The 21,991-nt window shown below is 42.2% G+C and overlaps 1 protein-coding gene across 4 annotated transcripts in view; it reads right to left on the minus strand.

Moving 5' to 3' along the window:
* pip4k2aa (phosphatidylinositol-5-phosphate 4-kinase, type II, alpha a) overlaps positions 1-21,687 on the minus strand; it is a 35,102-nt gene extending 13,415 nt beyond the window's left edge. For 2 of the 4 annotated variants that reach the window (XM_064949330.1, XM_064949329.1), the window contains exon 1: positions 20,624-21,685. In XM_064949330.1, coding sequence (XP_064805402.1) covers positions 20,624-20,764 — 141 coding nt within the window. In that variant the 5' untranslated portion in view covers positions 20,765-21,685. Of the gene's footprint in view, positions 1-20,623 lie in introns of all 4 variants that reach the window. The other 2 variants (XM_064949332.1, XM_064949331.1) reach the window with 2 other exon arrangements.
* Between the last annotated feature and the right edge of the window lie 304 nt (positions 21,688-21,991).

Consider the following 21,991-nt stretch of genomic DNA (forward strand, 5'->3'; position numbering starts at 1 on the left):
TTGATGATCTTTATGGCCTTCCTGTGACATCGGATGGTGTAGGTGTCCTGGAGGGCAGGTAGTTTGCCCCCGGTGATGCGTTGTGCAGACCTCACTACCCTCTGGAGAGCCTTACGGTTGTGGGCGGAGCAGTTGCCGTACCAGGCGGTGATACAGCCCGACAGGATGCTCTCGATTGTGCATCTGTAGAAGTTTGTGAGTGCTTTTGGTGACAAGCCAAATATCTTCAGCCTCCTGAGGTTGAAGAGGCGCCGCTGCACCTTCTTCACGACGCTGTATGTGTTGGGTGGACCAATTCAGTTTGTCTGTGATGTGTACGCAGAGGAACTTAAAACTTACTACCCTCTCCACTACTGTCCCGTCGATGTGGATAGGGGGGTGCTCCCTCTGCTGTTTCCTGAAGTCCACAATCATCTCCTTAGTTTTGTTGACGTTGAGTGTGAGGTTATTTTCCTGACACCACACCACCTCCTCCCTGTAGGCAGTCTCGTCGTTGCTGGTAATCAAGCCTACCACTGTCGTCTGCAAACTTGATGATTGAGTTGGAGGCGTGCATGGCCACGCAGTCGTGGATGAACAGGGAGTACAGGAGAGGGCTCAGAACACACCCTTGATTGTCCTCAAAGCGGGCAAAAAAGTAATTTAGTCTGTCTGGGAGCAAGACATCCTGGTCCGCGACAGGGCTGGTTTTCTTTTTGTAATCCGCGATTGACTGTAGACCCTGCCACATACCTCGTGTCTGAGCCGTTGAATTGTGACTCTACTTTGTCTCTATACTGACGCTTAGCTTGTTTGATTGACTTGCGGAGGGAATAGCTACACTGTTTGTATTCGGTCATGTTTCTGGTCACCTTGCCCTGGTTAAAAGCAGTGGTTCGCGCTTTCAGTTTCACGCGAATGCTGCCATCAATCCACTGTTTCTGGTTTGGGAATGTTTTAATCGTTGCTATGGGTACGACATCGTCAATGCACTTTCTAATGAACTCGCTCACCGAATCAGCGTATTCGTCAATGTTGTTGCTGGACGCAATGCGGAACATATCCCAATCCACGTGATTGAAGCAGTCTTGAAGCGTGGAATCAGATTGGTCGGACCAGCGTTGAACAGACCTGAGCGCGGGAGCTTCTTGTTTTAGTTTCTGTCTGTAGGCTGGGAGCAACAAAATGGAGTCATGGTCAGCTTTTCCGAAAGGATGGCGGGGGAGGGCCTTATATGCGTCGCGGAAGTTAGAATAACAATGATCCAGGGTTTTACTAGCCCTGGTTGCGCAATCGATATGCTGATACAATTTAGGGAGTCTTGGTTTCAGATTAGCCTTGTTAAAATCCCAGCTACAATGAATGCAGCCTCAGGATATGTGGTTTCCAGTTTGCATAGAGTCAAATAAAGTTTGTTCAGGGCCATCGATGCGTCTGCTTGGGGGGGAATATATACGGCTGTGATCGAGGAGAATTCCCTTGGTAGATAATGCGGTCGACCTTTGATTATGAGGAATTCTAAGTCAGGTGAACAGAAGGACTTGAGTTCCTGTATGTTGTTCTGATCACACCACGTCTCGTTAATCATAAGGCATACCGCCCCCCCCACGCCCCTCTTACCAGATAGATGGTTGTTTCTGGCGGCGCGATGCGTGAAGAAACCAGCTGGCTGCACAGACTCCGATAGTCTCTCTCGAGTGAGCCATGTTTCCGTGAAGCAAAGAACGTTACAGTCTCTGATGTCTCTCTGGAATGCTACCCTTGCTCGGATTTCATCAACCTTGTTGTCAAGAGACTGGACATTGGCGGGTAGTATGCTCGGGAGTGGTGCGTGATGTGCCCGTCTCCGGAGGCTGACCAGAAGACCGCTTCGTTTGCCTCTTTTACGTCGTTGTTTTGGGTCGCCGGGTGGGATCCGATCCATTGTCCTGGGTGGAAGGCAGAACACAGGATCCGCTTCGGGAAAGTCATACTCCTGGTCGTAATGATGGCGAGTTGACGTTGGTCTTATATTTCAGTAGTTCCTCTCGACTGTATGTAATGAAACCTAAGATTACCTGGGGTACCAATGTAAGAAATAACACGTAAAAAAAATAATTACTGCATAGTTTCCTAGGAACGCGAAGCGAGGCGGCCATCTCTGATAATATAATTGTGCATTGCAAGCGTCGACGGCTCTGGACGGTTAGATCACAGCGGTATGGGGCCAAGCTCCTGACATCTATTGCCACTTGCGGTGCAAGTTCGAATCCTCCATGGGGCGCACACCTTTCCATCGAATTTGCGCTTAGTCGAACTATTGTTTTTTTAACAGGACAATGACCCAAAACACCAACCTCGAGGCTGCGTAAAGGCTAATTGACCAAGAAGGAGAGTGATGAGTGCTGCGTCAGATGACCTGGCCTCCACAATCACCCGAAAACCCAATTGACATGGTTTGGGATGAGTTGGACCGCAGAGAAGGAAAAGCAGTCAAAAACTGCTCGGCATATGTGGGAACTCCTTCAAGACTGTTGGAAAAGCATTCCAGGTGACTACCTCATGAAGCTCGTTGAGAGAATGCCTTGAGTGTGCAAAGCTGTCAAAGGCAAATGGTGGTTACATTGAAGAATACAATTTGTATCTGTTAAATTAACACTTTTTTGGTTACTACATGATTCCATGTGTTATTTTATAGTTTTGATGTCTTCACTATTATTCTACAATTTAGAAAATAGCAACAAAAAAAATAAAACCCTCAAATGAGTAGGTGTCCAAACTTTTGACTGGTACAGCATGCATGCATACATACATATATACAATGAGGGAAAAAAGTATTTGATCCCCTGCTGATTTTGTACATTTGCCCACTGACAAAGAAGTGATCAGTCTATAATTTTAATGGTAGGTTTATTTGAACAGTGAGAGACAGAATAACAACAACAACAAAAAAATCAAAAAATTTCTAAATTGATTTGCATTTTAATGAGGGAAATAAGTATTTGACCCCTCTGCAAAACATGACTTCGTACTTGGTGTCAAAACTCTTGTTGGCAATCACAGAGGTCAGAGGTTTCTTGCAGTTGGCCACCAGGTTTGCACACATCTCAGGAGGGATTTTGTCCCACTCCTCTTTGCAGATCTTCTCCAAGTCATTAAGGTTTCGAGGCTGACATTTGGCAACTCAAACCTTCAGCTCCCTCCACATATTTTCTATGGGATTAAGGTCTGGAGACTGGCTAGGCCACTCAAGGACCTTAATGTGCTTCTTCTTCAGCCACTTCTTTGTCGCCTTGGCCGTGTGTTTTGGGTCAATGTCATGCTGGAATACCCATCCACGACCCATTTTCAATGCCCTGGCTGAGGGAAGGAGGTTCTCACCCAAGATTTGATGGTACATGGCCCCGTCCATCATCCCTTTGATGCGGTGAAGTTGTCTTGTCCCCTTAGCAGAAAAACACCCCCAAAGCATAACGTTTCCACCTCCATGTTTGACGGTAGGGATGGTGTTCTTGGGGTCATAGGCAGCACTCCTCCTCCTCCAAACACAGTGAGTTGAGTTGATGCCAAAGAGCTCCATTTGTCTCATCTGACCACAACACTTTCACCCAGTTGTCCTCTGACTCAATCAGATGTTCATTGGCAAACTTCAGACGGGCATGTATATATGCTTTCTTGAGCAGGGGGACCTTGCGGGCGCTGCAGGATTTCAGACCTTCACAGCGTAGTGTTACCCATTATTTTCTTGGTGATTTTGGTCCCGGCTGCCTTGAGATCATTGACAAGATCCTCCCATGTAGTTCTGGGCTGATTCCTCACCGTTCTCATTATCATTGCAACTCCACGAGGTGAGATCTTGCATGGAGCCCCAGGCCGAGGGAGATTGACAGTTATTTTGTGATTCTTCCATTTGCGAATATTCGCACCAACTGTTGTCACCTTCTCACCAAGTTGCTTGGCGATGGTCTTGTAGCCCATTCCAGCCTCGTGTAGGTATACAATCTTGTCCCTGACATCCTTGGAGAGCTCTTTGGTCTTGGCCATGGTGGAGAGTTTGGAATCTGATTGATTGCTTCTGTGGACAGGTGACTTTTATACAGGTAACAAACTGAGATTAGGAGCACTCCCTTTAAGAGTGTGCTCCTAATCTCAGTTTGTTACCTGTATAAAAAGACACCTGGGAGCCAGAAATAGTTCTGATTGAGAGGGGGTCAAATACTTATTTCCCTCATTAAAAATGCAAATAAATTAACATTTTGACGTGCGTTTTCTGGACTTTTTTGTTGTCTCTCACAGTTCAAATAAATCTACCATTAAAATTATAGACTGATCATTTCTTTGTCAGTGGGCAAATGTACAAAATCAGCAGGGGATCAAATACTTTTTCCCCCTCACTGTACGCATGCACACATGCATACATACCAGTTGAAGTCAGACATTTACATAAACTAGTTTTAATGACTCCAACCTAAGTGTTTCAACCACTCCACAAATTTCTGGTTAACAAACTATAGTTTTGTCAAGTAGGTTAGGACATCTACTTTGATAATGACACAAATAATTTTTCCAACAATATTAATATTGCAGAAAGATTGTAGCTTCCATCAATGTAATTGTCTGCATCATTTCCAATCCCCCATATATTTTTGGGGGTAAATATGTATCCATATATACATACTTTTTTAAAGAATATACCTTTATTATTCCCCGCAAACCCTACCACCCTTCCCCCAATTGGAGTAAACTAATAAACTATAACACTTAGGCTTCTACCTTCAGTTTCTACATATTACACATATTTTATAATCTATTTTACAATAGTTATATTTTGTTTGTTTTTAGTCCTTCCTCTATTTCTGATGTCCATCCAGTTTGATTTCTATTTGTAACTGTGCCATTTCAACATTTCTGAACCTATATACATTTGACAGACCCCGTATGTTTTACATTAGTTATCTTATTAGTCCCACCCTTCAGCTCCATTCAACCCCTCCCATCTATCGCTCAACACCATCCATTTTGGATTTCTATTTGCCATATATTTTTAAACTGTGCTGTGATGCTTCACAAAATTACTGAACCTTTCTATTCTCATAGCTTCTACAGAGTGTAAATTAAAAATAAACGTTTTTGCTAAAATAATTATTCTATTATTGATTGATTGACTATGGCTTTTTAAAAAACAACCAGTATTGCTATCTGCAGCGTTAGTTCTAGACAAATGTTGCAATACTTCAGCCATTCCTGGACCTGTGACCAAAAACGAGCTACATATGGACAATACAAAAATAAATTATCTAATGACTCTGCCTCCTCACAGCAAAATCTGCAGAGCTGGGAAGATTGTATCCACCCCCATATACAGTGGGGCAAAAAAGTATTTAATCAGCCACCAATTGTGCAAGATCTCCCACTTAAAAAGATGAGGCCTGTAATTTTCATCATAGGTACACTTCAACTATGACAGACAAAATGAGAAGGAAAAAAATCCAGAAAATCACATTGTAGGATTTTTAATGAATTTATTTGCAAATTATGGTGGGAAATAAGTATTTGGTCAATAACAAAAGTTTCTCAATACTTTGTTATATACCCTTTGTTGGCAATGACAGAGGTCAAACGTTTTCTATAAGTCTTCACAAGGTTTTCACACACTGTTGCTGGTATTTTGGCCCATTCCTCCATGCAGATCTCCTCTAGAGCAGTGATGTTTTGGGGCTGTTGCTGAGCAATACGGACTTTCAACTCCCTTGAAAGATTTTCTATGGGGTTGAGATCTGGAGACTGGCTAGGCCACTCCAGGACCTTAATGCTTCTTACGAAGCCCCTCCTTCATTGCCCGGGCGTTGTGTTTGGGATCATTGTCATGCTGAAAGACCCAGCCACGTTTCATCTTCAATGCCCTTGCTGATGGAAGGAGGTTTTCACTCAAAATCTCACGTTACACGGCCCCATTCATTCTTTCCTTTACACGGATCAGTCGTCCTGGTGCCTTTGCAGAAAAACAGCCCCAAAGCATGATGTTTCCACCCCCATGCTTCACAGTAGGTATGGTGTTCTTTGGATGCAACTCTGCATTCTTTGTCCTCCAAACACAACAAGTTGAGTTTTTACCAAAAAGTTTTATTTTGGTTTGATCTGACCATATGACATTCAAAAACTGAAATAATTCAAGGGAGCCGAATACTTTCGCAAGGCACTGTAAATAAATAGACCCTTTTAATTTTGTCTGGCTTGCCATTCCAAATAAAATGGAATATTTTTGATCATATAATTTAAAAAGCAGGTCACTAGGTGTAGGCAAAACCATAAGCAAATAGGTGAACAGAGATATTACTAAAGAGGGTGATTTTTCCACAAATAGACAGGTATTTTCCTTTCCATGGTAGCAAGATCTTATATATTTTTGCTAACTTTCTATAAACATTTTTTGGAGTAAGAATTTTTCTTTTGGGATTTGTATACCGAGTATGTCCACATCTCCATCAGACCGTTTAATTGGTAAACTACACGGTAATATAAAATTTGCATTTTTTTGTGATCCAATACATAATATAGTAGACTTAACATAATTTGGTTTTAATCGTTAGAGGATAGCAAAAGTATCTAGATCCTCTATGAGGCTGTGGAGAGATTCTAAATTGTGGTTTTAAATGAAAACATGAATCATCAGCGTACAATGACACTTTCGTTTTTAAGCCACGGATTTCTAATGCTTTAAGATTGTTTGATCTAATTTTAACAGCTTACACTTCGATGGCAATAATACATTGATATGCTGATAGTGGACAACCTTGTTTTACTCCTCTAGATAGTTTCAAACTTTCTGAGATGTAGCAGTTATTTACTATTCTACACCTAGGGTTACTATACATAACTTTAACCTATTTTATAAGACGTTCCCCAAAATCAAAATATTCTAGGCATTTATATATAAACTCCAGTCGTACTTTATCAAAAGCCTTTTCAAAATCAGTTATGAAAACAAGGCCTGGTGTCCCCGATTTTTCATAGTATTCTATTGTTTCCAGTACTTGTCTTATATTATCTCCAATGTATCGTCCATGTAAAAAACCTGTCTGATTAGGATGAATAATATCTGACAATACTTTCATTCTATGTGCCAAGCTTTTGATAGGATTTTTTGCATCACAACACTGAATGGACTGGACCTTTATATATACACCACTTGGGTCCTGTTTCAGTAATAATGATACCAGATCTTCTTGTTGCGTGTCTGATAACCACTCCTATGTAAATGGTAGATTAAAAACATGCTAATAATGGTATGCCATCCAGCCCTGGAGTTTTCCCCCCGCCTTAAAGGCTTTAATTGCACCAAGAAGTTCCTCCTCTGTAATTTGGCCTTCACGAGTCTTTCTGTACAGATGTTCTTTTTACATTATTATTAGGAAAAATATCCATACAATTAGTTCCAGTTAGTAGAGATGGAGGAGACTGAAATGAAAACATATTCTTAAAGTACTTTACTTCCTCTCAAAATATCATTCAGTGAATCATGCGTGACTCCATTTGTAACAAGTTTCAATACATTTTTTGGTAGCATTTCTATATTGAAGATTGCACCAATATCCTAGCTCACGTGGAAATTCTGTAAGAGTAATATATATGCCAATTATGTGATGATCTGACCACATTCTGTCCCCTATCAACACTTTTTAAACTTTTGGTGCCAGAGAGAATGGCACAAGAAAGTAGTCAAGACGACGAGCTTGATTAAGCCTCCGTCATGTAGATCTCACTAGGTCAGGGTATTTAAGTCTCCATATATCCACTAATTCCAATATATCCATGACATTCATGATTTCCTTAAGTGCCGGAGGGTGATAGTTTGTAGTGTGATTTCCTTTGCAGTCCATAGAGGTATTTAAGACCGTATTAAAATCTCCCACCTAATAATAATAATAATAATAGTCTAGTGTTGCCTGTAGAGTTGAGAAATTATTATATATATTATTTGGACTGTATAGGTTAATAAGCCATATCTGTTTATTGTCCAATAACATATTTAAAATAATATATCTACCTTGATGATCTGTCTGGACAATTTGCACATTTGGATCAAAATTACTGTTAATTTAAACCATCACCCTTTTTGAATTTCTTTGCCCATGGGAGAAATATATTTCCGCCCGTAGTCCTTTTTCCACAAAATTTGAAACTAAAACGGTTGAATGAATTTCCTGTAAACAATAGATATTATGTTCCTTCTTTTAGCCAGGTAAATACTGATCGTCTTTTCTTATTATCGGCTAAGCCATTATAGTTGTGTTACTTTTTAATAATACTTATTTCACCACTTACCATAATGAGACAACTTTCAATTCTATTTATCAAAATATATGTTTATAAACATACCATTAAAAAGTAACATGATGATTGAGTGTCTATATAGCTGTACCATGATATTTGCATTGCTACTAAGTAAACCTCCAATTGGTCCCCAATATTCCACCCGCTAAAAGCCCTCCTCATCCCGAGTTGGGTTGTCATCCCAATGCCCGGCAGGCCACCCCTGACCCCCCGTATCCCATTGCCCTGAAAAGACTGGAATCCATCCTTCGAAAAGAGCACAGTGTCTTTTACAGATCAGAAGTAGATCAACCACCAAATGCATTTCCATCACCCTCAACTCGATTTGTATTATCTATAGCAATAAAAAATAAATTTCAAAAAATAATAATATATACACACAAATCCTGTTTCTTAATTGCCATAATTAGCTATTAATATTTGTAGTAATGTAGGCAATTTATGCAAAGGATTTTACCTCTCACCAGTCTCACCATTACCAAAATTACATTTTTGCAAGTAATTATTATATTAGCAAACAATTGTGAATCATCCTATTTTGTCCCTAACATCTTTTACTCCTTCACAACAGTTGTGGGATACGCACATACACCCCCACAATCATACACACTAAACCCTTTCCCCCCCACACAACCATAGGCTCACATGCTCAACAGTTGCACCATCCCAGAGCCCAACTCAGCCAGCAGCTCTTCGTTGTGCGTCAAGCATTGTGCTGTTTATGACTTCAAGCCTATCAACTCCAGAGATTAGGCTGGCAATACTATAGTACGTGGTGTGTTGGTGTAACCAATGTGAAATGGCTAGCTCGTTGGCGGGGTGCGTGCTAATAGCGTTTCAAACGTCACTCACCGAGACTTGGAGTGGTTGTTCCCCTTGCTCTGCATGGGTAACGCTATTTTGAGGGTGGCTGTTGTCGATGTGTTCCTGGTTCGAGCGAGGAGAGGGACGGAAGCTATACTGTTACACTGGCAATACTAAAGTGCCTATAAGAACATCCAATAGTCAAAGGTTCATGAAACACAAATGGTAGAGAGAGAAATAGTCCTATAATTCCTATAATAACTACAACCTAAAACTTCTTACCTGGGAATATTGAAGACTCATGTTAAAAGGAACCACCAGCTTTCATATGTTCTCATGTTCTGAGCAAGGAACTTAAATGTTAGCTTACATGGCACATATTGCACTTTTACTTTCTTCTCCAACACGTTGTTTTTGCATTATTTAAACCAAATTGAACATGTTTCATTATTTATTTGAGGCTAAATTGATTTTATTGATGTATTATATTAAGTTAAAATAAGTGTTCATTCAGTATTGTTGTAATTGTCATTATTACAAATAAATACATATATATTCTTTTTAAATCAACCGATTAATCGGTATCGGCTTTTTTTGGTCCTCCAAGAATCGGTATCGGCATTGAAAAATCATAAAATCGGTCTACCTCCAGACTACAGTATGCAACTACACATGGGACAAAGATCACACTTTTTGGAGAAATGTCCTCTGGTCTGATGAAACAAAAATAGAACTGTTTGGCCATAATAGCCATCTTTATGTTTGGAGTAAAAGGGGGAGGCTTGCAAGCCAAAGAACACCATCCCAACCGTGAAGAACGTGGTTGGCAGCATCATGTTGTGGAGTGCTTTGCTGCAGGAGGGACTGGTGCACTTCACAAAATGGCATCACGAGAAGGAAAATTACGTGGATATATTGAAGAAACATCTCAAGACATCCGTCAGGAAGTTAAAGCTTGGTCGCAAATGGGTCTTCCAAATGGACAATGACCACAAGTATACTTCCAAAGTTGTGGCAAAATGGCTTAAGGACAACAAAGTCAAGGTATTGGAGTGGCCATCACAAAGCCATGACCTCAATCCCATGGAAAATTTGTGGGCATTACTGAAAAAGCGTGTGTGAGCAAAGAGGCCTACAAACCTGACTCAGTTACACCAGCTCTGTCAGGAGGAATGGGCCAAAATATACCCAACTTATTGTGGGAAGCTTGTGGAAGGCTACCCGAAACATTTGATCCAAGTTAAACCATTTAAAGGCAATGCTACCAAACACTAATTGAATGAATGTAAACTTCTGACCCACTGGGAATGTGAATAAATAAATAAAAGCTGAAATAAATAATTATCTGTATGTGTATCTCTCTCATGCACATACACACACAGAAATTTCATTGATTTTAAAAGAAAAGCACATTTTTTGTCCACTAAAATGACATATTGATTAGAAATACAGTGTAGACATTGTTAATGTTGTAAATGACTACTATAGCTAGAATAGCTGATTTTTTATGGAATATCTACATAGACGTCCCGAGGCCCATTATCAGCCACCATCACTCCTGTGTTCCAATGGCATGTTGTGTTAGATAATCCAAGTTTATCATTTTAAATGGCTAATTGATCATTAGAAAACCCTTTATCAACTATGTTTGCACAGCTGAAAACTGTTGTTCTGACTAAAGAAGCAAAAAAACTGGCCTTCTTTAGACTAGTTGAGTATCTGGAGCAATGGAGTGAAGAGGCGACTCCAGGATGCTGGCCTTCGAGGCAGAGTAGCAAAGAAAAAGCCCTCTCTCAGGCTGGCAAATAAAAATAAATGATTAAGATGGGCAAAAGAACAGACACTGGACATTATCCTGGAGTCGCCTCCTCACTGTTGACGTTGAGACTGGTGTTTTGCGGGTACTATAAAAGGAAGCTGCCAGTTGAGGACTTGTGAGGCGTCTGTTTTTCAAACTAGACATTAATGTACTTGTCCTCTTGCTCAGTTGTGCACTGGGGCCTCCCACTCCTCTTTCTATTCTGGTTAGAGCTCGTTTGCGCTGTTCTGTGAAGGGAGTAGTACACAGCGCAATTCTGTTGCCGTGGAATTGCCCAGAGTCGATATTATAGTCTGCCATTTCTGTGAGGGCTTGATTTAAAAAAAAAAGTGCAATAGCTAAGTGTTTATGTTGTAATCCAATATAGACAAAAAGTATCGGTATCATCTTATCATATCATCCTGTTTTAATAGGTGGCGGGCCAATATGCCCCTGTCATGTGGGATTGATGCCTGCATCTCTCGCCTAATGCTGAAGGATCCAAACAACAGATGGTGTAGAACATGGTCTCAGCAGGACTCTCCTCCACCTCTAGACCAAATGAGGTGTGATAACATCCGGGAAGAGAGCATGCAAGAGAGAGAGAGAGAGAGACTGCAGCTTGGCCCAGGAGGAAAGGAGACAAGGTAAGGAAGCTAGTGGACTTCAGGAGGGAGCAGGAACTTGATAGATGTTAAGGCGAGAGAGAGAGACTGTCAGTGATGTGGGGTGCCAGGTAACAACGTCACTCAGAGACTGTCAGCATCCTGTGTACATCAGAAGAAGACGTCCCCACAAAAAAAAACTATTTCACACACATTACAAAGGCAGGAAAGACGACAATGCCCCTACACACACACACCTACACTTCCATTCTCATTCCTGTAACTGATCAAATACACATGCAAAGCAGGTGATGCTCTCCCTTGTCATCAGAGGGGAGATGAGTCATGACCTCTGTGAAAGTAGTCAGTCAGTCAGTCCCCCCTCACACACACACACACACACACACACAGGGCCAACCTCCAGGAGGACAGCACAGAGGCAGGCAGCAGCAGCAATGTATTCTGGGGGTTGACGGTGACAGAATACAAACATCTCCCCTGAAGGAAGCAGGATTACTAGTCTCTCTGTCTAATTATATCATGGTGCATTCATATGTTCAGTCAGGCAGGCAGGATTTAACCCAGAATGAAGAAAACCACATAGAACAGCATTTCCTGGACCTCCAGGTTTTGAATATCCCAACAGGATGTGTTCCAAATGGCACCCTATTCCCTTTATAGTAAACTTTAAACCAGGGTCCAAGAGTAGTGCACTATAAAGCAAATAGGGTGCCATTTGGGATGCACACTATTATTCTAGTCACTGTGTTCCTTGGCCTGTTCTTATCACCTTGGAGTGAAGCTGAGTGGTGCAGAGTGGAGCTCTCATGTTTATGTTGTGTTTAATCTCCTTCTCCTTTGATGATGGCTCTTATCTCTCTGCAGCACGCTCTCTCTCACTCTCTCTATCTCAGCCTGGCCAACTTTCACAGTTCCACTTCCTGTTCTTTGTTGCCTTGGTGACGGAGTCTGGGGTTTCCGCCACGGAACAGAGTGAGCATGCTCCGTGGCCCCAGTGGACAGGAAGTGGGAGAGGAACTCAGCACAGGGAGCCTAATTTCTCATAACACCGTTCTCAGACAGACAGACACACCGTTCGTTCTCTGACAGACAGACACACCGTTCGTTCTCTGACAGACAGACACACCGCCCTGACTGACCGACAGCTGGCTGGTGTACCTGCTGACAGATCACTGGTACTTAAGTCAAGATAACATGTTGTTACATGCATGGTAGATTTAACAAGTACAACCAGTCTATACTCAGAGTTTGTAGGCTAGACATTTCTATGGTACAGCCATAGGCCTACAATAGCAGTTGGTGCTTACTGCTTAGTGACTGATTTGATGTTTGTTTGACTATAAGGGACAGATTTAGTAAGTGTACCTGGTATGTCATCTCTCCTAGTAGCAGTAACAGAGATATACTGCTCTAAACCTGGATGACACCAGTCAAGGCTAGTGGACATTAAGCACAGAGATCCAGCACATTTCACGGGTCAATTGTGTACAAATCAGGCACATGAAAAGATGCAGAATGCACAGTCAGGCTAGTTAGCAGTATTTCCACCACTGGGGTAAATCCAATAGGGTAAATCCTGTTCAATCGGTCTTCTGCACCCTCCAACCATAACATCTCAAAGACAGACAGACAACCCAGGCCTTGTGGTGGTTAACAATTCAGCCTGTTAGTCTCATTTCAGTCACCATCATGTGAAGAGAAACACGCATCACTGCGTTTAGTGTAGAATTCAATTATCGGTCTCCCTAAACCCCATAAGCCCACCTGCAGCCTCAAGTCAGGCACTGCTTCTCCACACCCCCTGAAACAAGCTGGGCTGCTTGGCAAAAATGTGCTTACAGCTTAAACCACCCCCAGCATCTAAAATGCCCTCCCGGACCACCTGAAGATAGGGATGGGCGATAGATCGAATTAATTCAAATGAATGCTTTTGCGCAATATGACCACACCTGTGACAGGAATACTTCTATTAGCTCCCAGAGAGTTAATGCCCTAGGCTTTAGCCCAGTGGGCTAATGTGGTCCACTTTAGTCACAGACAGTATGTGTTTGATTCTCGGCCAGTGTGGCGTAGCCTGCATGTTCAAACTTCTCAGGGTGACGGATAACTATGTTTTAACTCCTCATGGTCGCAATGACTTTCTCTTTCTTGCAGACTTGCAACAAGCTCTAAATTGGTCAGTTAGTGAGGGTGATATTTAGAAATAGAAAGCCTGCTGATTGTGTTTGAGCTGATGTCTATGCCCCAGGTTTGAATAGGGTTCAGATGTAATGTCTGCTAGCGACGGAACACTGGACTGGAATGGGGAGAGGCCTGACAATGTGGTCCACCAGTAGAACTGTGTGTGCATGCGTCTTGCCTCTGCACACACACACACACACACTAAGGCAGGCAACTAAACAGAACCCTTATCTCCTCAGGGACACATGAATCAAACCCATCCACTCACTAGCACTTCCTGGAAACTCACCAGCTCACTGCAGCTCTAGTATCATGGGAAACCAGTGACAGGACTAGACAACTCAACTGTTAGTCACTAGACGGCCATGGTAGAGAGGACGGAGAGAATTCGGTAGAGAATTTTTCTTGATTTGCGGCAGCACCTCTACTGTAGTTGTTTGAGCACACATTTAATTTGTGATTTTTAAAGCGCTAGCCTCCGCTGTGCCTCGGTCCTTCCAGCTGTGTGATTGGTGGTAGTGCATGAGTGAGAGCAGCTCGACATCTCTGTCTATAATCCTTAATCTCCTCGTGTGGCAAGATAACTAACTCAGTCTGACAGCCAAAGCCTCACAGACATCCCTACTGTCTTAAGGCCTTGAGGATATAGGACTTAGCTTAGAGAGAGACACTGACTGTTGACACGTAGCTCAGCCGTACAACAGGGACCTGTAGTGCTCCATCCAGGGACAGAAGCACTCTAGAATGTCTGTACAAATCTCTGGCGAATCATCATACATACAGAGGTTGGCTCGAATGGGCACATTGTAGACATGTACTATTTCAGTGATAATTTGACGTGTAGTAGCATTATACATTATAAATCAGTGAAAGACTAGAGGAATGTACAGTCACTCAGTAACCAAGCAGAAGTGAGAGAATGTATGTGGAGTGCTGTAACGCTTGGAACATTAAAAATCAAATCACATGCAATAACATCTGCTAAATATGTGTGTGAGTAGCGAAACATGATCAAAGTATTCCCGCTTTCTCTGAGCCAGTGACTGTCTGGGTCTGTGTGTTGCGTAAGAGACTGTTTCTATTAATAGCCACAGGAGTGACCTGCAACTAATATGTGGTGAATATGGGTGAAGAATAGATGGGATCTCAAAGTACCTGGAGTCCCTGGGGACCAGACAAGCACATGCACTGTGTGTGTGCATGTGGTCTCTCAGACACGCTTCCGCAGCATATGACTGTAGCTTGCCATACAACAGAAGTAAATATAATGCGTCATGTCTGAGGAGACAATGACATTACATGACATTGATGTAAACTGAATATAGCTTAAACTGTGGATCAGCAGTTGTAACAATAACAATGCTTCTCCCATGTTTTGGTAAGAAGCTGAGGGAAGGGGCTGGAGAAATGTAACCTTTTGAACTAAGCTCATGAGGCATTTATAAGTCTTCATACATATAATTCATTTAAGTCTAAAAATGGACGTAGCAACTGCTGATTGCCACATTAAGCCACCGACAGTAGATATTAAAACTGCAGCACACGTGTGCCCTCGTTGCCCTGCATGGCTATCAATGTGTGTACAGTAGGCCCCATGAGAAGAGAAGCGAATAGAGTGCATGTGTACGTTCCCTATCATAGCTCGGCCCTAGTGGTGTGTGCTCATTAACACTCTGCTGTGAAGTGGAAACGAGGGAGTAATGAGAGAGATGGAGAGAATGTGGTGAGAGGAGCCTGCTAAATTAGCAATGTTTTAATAAGAACAGCTACTGTAGGGCTTCTGACCCTGAAACAGAAAGGGTTCCTTCCTTATAGCCTCACGGGATTAGCCTAGTTAGCTTAGTTTAGCTGCCAGGACCCTCATACTCCCCTAGCCAATACAGACCTTTCTCCTCACTCACATCATATCAGCCAGGAACTAATAAAACAGATATACTCTATTGCTAATATGATTTATACCTCTACTGAGTAATCTAGTTAATCATGGAGTGATAAGAGCAGGGCAGGTTCCTTGTATTCAAGTTATTAACATTGTGATGGGGCTCCCGAGTGGCACAGCAGTCTAAGGCACTGCAGTGCTAGAGTGCTAGAGGCATCACTACAGAGCCTGGTTTGAATCCAGGCTGTATCACAGCCGGCCGTGATTGGGATTCCCATAGGGCGGTGCACCTCCGGGTTAGGGTTTGGCCGGAGTAGGGCGTCATTGTAAATAAGAATTTGTTCAACTTGCCTAGTTAAATAAAGGTAATCAAAATAATAAACAGGTCATGTTGACTGGTGATTGTCTATATAGAGCCTATGCTGTCTACAGCCTGTGATGATGAATAGGCTAATGTACAGTAGAGGCTGATGAGGTAGTGGTCCCATTGTTCAAAGGCCAACCAGGTCCCCTGGTTTCTATACAGTTGTAATCCGCGACCTTTATAGCCTCATTATCTTGGCTACTCCCTAAACATGTCTGGTGAATTGACCATTCAAGTTTCTCTGCATGTGACATTTTAGCCACGTGTTTTTTTCCCCCACACACTCAAATCATACCACCAACAAAGCTTTAAAGTTAGACTCAGCCATATGACATCATCATAGACTGTGAGGTCCGGATTTTATTTAGGTGGTGGGCGTGGCAGGGAGAGTGGTTGGCACGGCTGAATTTTAGAGGCCCCCCATCTTGGCGGTGTAGACATGTTTGCATTTCAAACACTTAGGCGACTCGCCCAAGACTTTTATATGCAGGAAAAAAGAAAAAGAATATCTAATCATTGGTGCATACCTGAACCATGACAGTAGTGTCACAAAGGGCTCTGATTTCCTTTAAAATTACAGTAGGCATGGATATATGAATAGGGAACAGACCGTGAAATGGTGTTAGTGGGGTGTGTATATCTTATGTAACTGAGGGTGTAATTAGTATGATAGTGTGAAATTGGTCCTGATTTGATTTATTGCAGGCAGCCAGTCAGAGAGAATTAGGCTACACCCCCATGAAAGGCTCCTACTAATACAGTACAACCACACACAGGGTTCATAATTTCATATATTACATTTGTAAAGTGCTTTTCATTATACAGAATAATCTCAAAGTGCATATAAAAAATAAAAAACTATACACGGAAACTGACATAAAGAACACAACTGACGCTACAAGAGACGAGGACACCAAGGAGCACAGCAATCAATTGAAAGCCTTCCTAAAGAACAAGTTCTTCAGGCCCTTTTTTAAGGAGCCCCGAGTCTGTGGTGCCTTCAGGTAGGGCTAGGCGATATGGCCTAAAAACATTATTTTTTTCAGATTTATGGGGTGATTCGAGATCTCGATTTTCAAACAGTCAGCAATAATCCTAATAAGTTCAGGGCTTGTGAAGTTGTACCTAAGTTAAACGTAAGCCTTCCACAACCATAAGACCCAGAGGGGTTGGGTTCAAATGCGGAAGACGAGGTATCCCCCTTTCCTTTCCCTGTTCACTAGATAATTATTTAATCAAAATAGTTTAACCTGCTTTTTTGCAATCACTAATCTGGGTTTCAAGTGTATTCATGAAAATGCCCTTTTTTGTTACAAATGTAACCATTTAGTGGTTAAGAGCGTTGGTTCAATAAACAAAATTGCTGGTTCGAATCCCTGAGCCAACTCGGCAAAAAAAAGCTGTTGATGTGCCTTGAGCAAGGCACTTAACCCTAATTGCTCCTGTAAGTCGCTCTGGATATGAGCATCTGCTAAATAACAAATACAAAATAAAAACATTATGCACATTCAGTAATAATGACTAATTTCTTGTGACAGGCATTTGGCTATAGAAAAATGAACACCGGTCTAATATAAATATTCTCTCAAGTATAAGCCCACATGCTAGTGAGTAGCCTGCTAATCTGTATATGTCAAGTTTAGCCAACTTGGATCTTTTTGTTACTAGCTAACAAGGCAGAACAGTTGAATTGTTAAGAACACACCATGCTGTCTGTCTCCAACTGTTTGAACAGCATGTTAGCCTGTCCACTTTGTTCAGATGTTGGAATAAAGTGTCCTTCCTTATTTATCAGAATGAGAACGAGTTGCCAATTCCTTATTTTGTGTTTTTATGCTTATTGCGCGTTTATAAAACAGACAAGACAGCTAGTATAACAGTCTTTGGCTAAAATGCTGCTAGCGGTACTTGGTACCGCAATGCCGTGCACAACAAACTGAGCTTTCATTTTCCAGACTCAGTGTTCATTGATACTTTCATTTTAGTAGTGTCAGTAGAAAGTTCAACTTCTCCTCTATTACAGTAAAATAATGTCTCCATGTGTTTGTGTCCATATGACCCATTCTGTTGGACCAAACCTCAAATGCAAATAGTGAGTTGAAACCGCATGTCAGAGAGGAAGACATGATCTCTCATCTTTGTTGTTGTCAGTGGCATGTGTAAACCAGAGAAAGAGGCGACACGTGAGGTTTCACTCTGGCAAATAAGCCCAATGGGTTTATTTTGGACCTAAGCTTGTCTCCTGACTTCCTGCTTTTGGGAGAAAGACTCCCATTGTTCAGGCGGAGACATGTGCATCTCGTCATTATATACAGATCTCTGGTGTAAATAGGAAGGTGCACAGACGGAGCGAAGGAGACAAGACCAAAAAAGAAGACAAGTGAACATAAAACGCTTTAAAAAAAAACAACTTAATTGTTCAGAGAGAGCGAGAGCAAGAGCAAGAGAGAGTCCCCTCTTCTCATTCACATTAGTAACCCTGCACCAAAAGAGACTGTTTTATTATAAAAGTTTGAGCTGGGCTGACCAGCCTTTGATGCATCGTGAATGAGGGAAAACAACTGAGGGGGGTGAGGGGGCTCAACATCTGTCTGGAACAGTATAGGACCACCACATGGACCACTAGAAAGATAGCGAGACCACCACTGTGTCTGGCCAACACTTCACTGTTAAGGCGTCAGCATGCTTCCGTTTGGCTGGCACCTAGCCGAACTCAGCTATCTGAACTGAAAAAAGGCCTTCCGAATGGCGCAGCAGTGTTAGGCACTGCATCGTAGTGCTAGAGTCTTCACTACAGATCCAGGTTAGATCCCGGGCTGTGTCGCAGCTGGGATGTCCTTATCCCATCGCGCTCTAGCGATTCCTTGTGGCGTCCGGGCACATGCACGCTAACGTCGGTCGTCAGCATTTCCTCTGACACATTGGTGCACCTGGCTTCCGGGTTAAGTTAGCAGTGTGTCAAGAAGCAGAGCTGCTTGGTAGGGTCGTGTTTTGGAGGACGAATGGCTCTCGACTTCGGCTCTCCCAAGTCCGTATGGGAGTTGCAGCGATGGGACAAGACTAACTACCCTCACAAAATTGGGGTGGAATCGAGGTGAAACATTTTTGGAAATAACCCAAATTTTTTGGGAAAAATGACAAAAAAGTGGCAATAGTACCGTTTGTCCATTTTGGGACACTGTAGCCAGTATAAACTTCCTCAAAATAGTCCGAATTAATTTTAGATAACTTAATAAATCGGTCATTCATTTTGACATTTTTTTCTGAAGAGATCTTAGTTGTGCAATTTTACATCTAGCTAAGATGTTTGGTGCAGTATCTTTCAATTAAAAAGCGTGCATGAGGATGAATCATCTCTCGTTGAATGGCAACAAAGACATTATTGAAGAATCGCTACTGTTGACCAATCACCGACGAAGGGGCGTAGACTTCGGCGCCAAACTTCGGCTTGCATCCTGAACAATTTGAGTCTGAACAGTCGGGAAGAAAAATCACTGAAGTCCAAAACAAACAAAAATGTCACAAAATGTCATAATATATGCACAAACTCTACCAAACTGCTCCGGCTGAGAAGCATGCGGACGCCTTTACAGTAACACAGCCAAGGTTTATTCTTGGGCTTCTTTTCTGTTTAATGTAATCTCTGGTTTACTATTTTGGCTAGGCTGCAGTAATCATTTCATGTCCATCTACTAAATAACCTCTACTCACTATTTAAAACTCCTTAGTATATTTTTTTTACATGGCATACAGTGAGTAAAAATGTCAATTATTTTAAACTGCCAGTGTTGCATTGCAGAGAGAATCTACTGTAATGCTGACATACCCAGAATATGGTGATCATTCACTCTCTGCATAGCCACTCTTCCACAGACGTATGCTAAAGAATTCAGCAAACTCCATTTGAGGTTTAGAACTTCAATGTTGTTTCCAAAACAATAACAACATTCTAGTAAAAATGCTAATTAGTATTTTATGTAACATGGGGACAGTGACCCAATGTTAAACTACATGGCTCTGACTGCTACTTCCTTCTGTGTACAGTGAATGACAGAGGAAGGGACAGAGAGTGATGATAAGCTCTCTGACATGGAAATATCTGCTCTCTCATGACACTGGACCCTGGGAGCTCGGAGAGCTTATCCTACACACACACACACACACACACACACACACACACACACACACACACACAGTAAAAGCACATTAAAACACAGAGGGTAAGCTACTTAGTGTCACATTGAGAATACAAACAGTAATCATAATATTAGTCTATCAGCAATTCACATTTACCCCAGGCAGTGTGGTATGTCTTAATACGTGGAGTTGGAGAAATTACACATATGGCTAACAATCTAGCCCAACAACATGAGAATGCCCACTTAGCTACCTAGTTAGTATTGCAATTCTGCCAAAGCTCTATTGAAAGCCAACAAACGTTAAACTTCAATTCAAAATCAAGCCTAATGTGACCAGATGCTGATTTGCATTAACAGGACAATAACCACTGCGAGCAGTCAACCTTGATTTGCGCCTGCCAGTCTCTAGTATGCCAAGTCAACCACATTCTGACACATAGATGACACTATTGTTAGCTAGCTGAGCTTTAGGTTTAACTTATTAGTAGCGTTACAGGACCATGAAACATCGATTTGCCCACCACCAACGAACCGACTTACCGAATGGTTGACTCCCCACATAAGGACGCTGAGCAGAGGGTCACTGGCTCGGAAAAGCTTCACTTTCTGAGCCACGAAGTGTTTCTTCTTCGTCTTCGTCTTGCTCGCAATAGATGCGGCAATGCTGCTCGCTGTAGCCATCTTTAGTTATGTGAAATAGGCTGGATATCACTGTCAGTGACAGTTATTAATGGAGCTGAGAGAGTAGCCACTCAATGATCACCCTCCCTCTGCATTTAGCTTGCGAGCAAGCCGAAAACAACAGTATTTTCTGTATTACCTAGCCTCTCTAATTTGCATTAGCTTTTAGTTAGCTGTTAACGAAATGACGGTCGTTGATAATGTATTGTAAAATATTAACGTTATTTCCTTCACTGTCAGCTAACGCACCACTAGCTCATTAACCCAACACTTCCCCCCAACATTGTAAGTCACCTCTTCCTTCCTCAAACTCCTCACCCCCGACACTACAGCCTCACTGAGTCGACGTCGTCACTTAGCATTGCTCTCTGGCTAACCAAGCTACTGACTGGACGCATCCAGGCAAAACATTTAGAAAGCTAATACCGCAATGGTGAAATAAAAGAAAAATGTTAATGCAACCGTAGCAATCATTTTTCCAACCAACTACACTAAAATGCCAACGCAGCTCGCCTGCCTACTGGTTCTGCACACTCCTACCGAACGCTTTAGCAGAGCAGTGGCAGCACTGGCCAAAGCTAACGGTCGTTAGCTTGCTAACTAGCAACTAGCTAGCTATTCAGTCCTTTTGGTTTTTCTCCCTCCTACGCGTTTGTTGGTCAGCCTCGAAATATGACAGTGGCCCAACCGTTCCAGTGCCAAAGATAAGAAATCTAAAACCTACGTTTTATCAAAACTGTGTTCTTTTCTACGATGCTTTCGGCTCGGTGTTGTACTGTCAACTGACAGCTCCAGGGAAGGATGACAGCCAGAGCGACATTCCCTCGTGCAGACAGATTGGACAATAGTAGCGTTCCAGGTAGCCTAAATTGTATTACGCCTTGCGCAATTGACCACATTGTTGAATCCAGTTATGTAGATCTTAGAGATTTCAGATCTGTATCAGATATCTCAAAATACGGAAGTAATGTTTATCATTGCAAGAACCCCAGCCATATGACAACGATATGATAATATGCGTCATGTAGACGGCCTGGAACGTTCCCATTCTATTCGGTCTTTCCCTCTTGCTAATGTTGCGTTCAAGACAACTCAGAACACGGAATCCTAGGACTGCTCCGACTTCAGAAAAACTGGCATCTTTCTACAGCTCCAACATTCTGACCTGAATTTCACTGACGTCCTCTTTTTTTCCAGGTTCCCAGTTGTCTTGAAAGCACAATGATA

Source organism: Oncorhynchus masou, chromosome 30, assembly GCF_036934945.1.
Source record: "Oncorhynchus masou masou isolate Uvic2021 chromosome 30, UVic_Omas_1.1, whole genome shotgun sequence".
Taxonomy (NCBI): domain Eukaryota; kingdom Metazoa; phylum Chordata; class Actinopteri; order Salmoniformes; family Salmonidae; genus Oncorhynchus; species Oncorhynchus masou.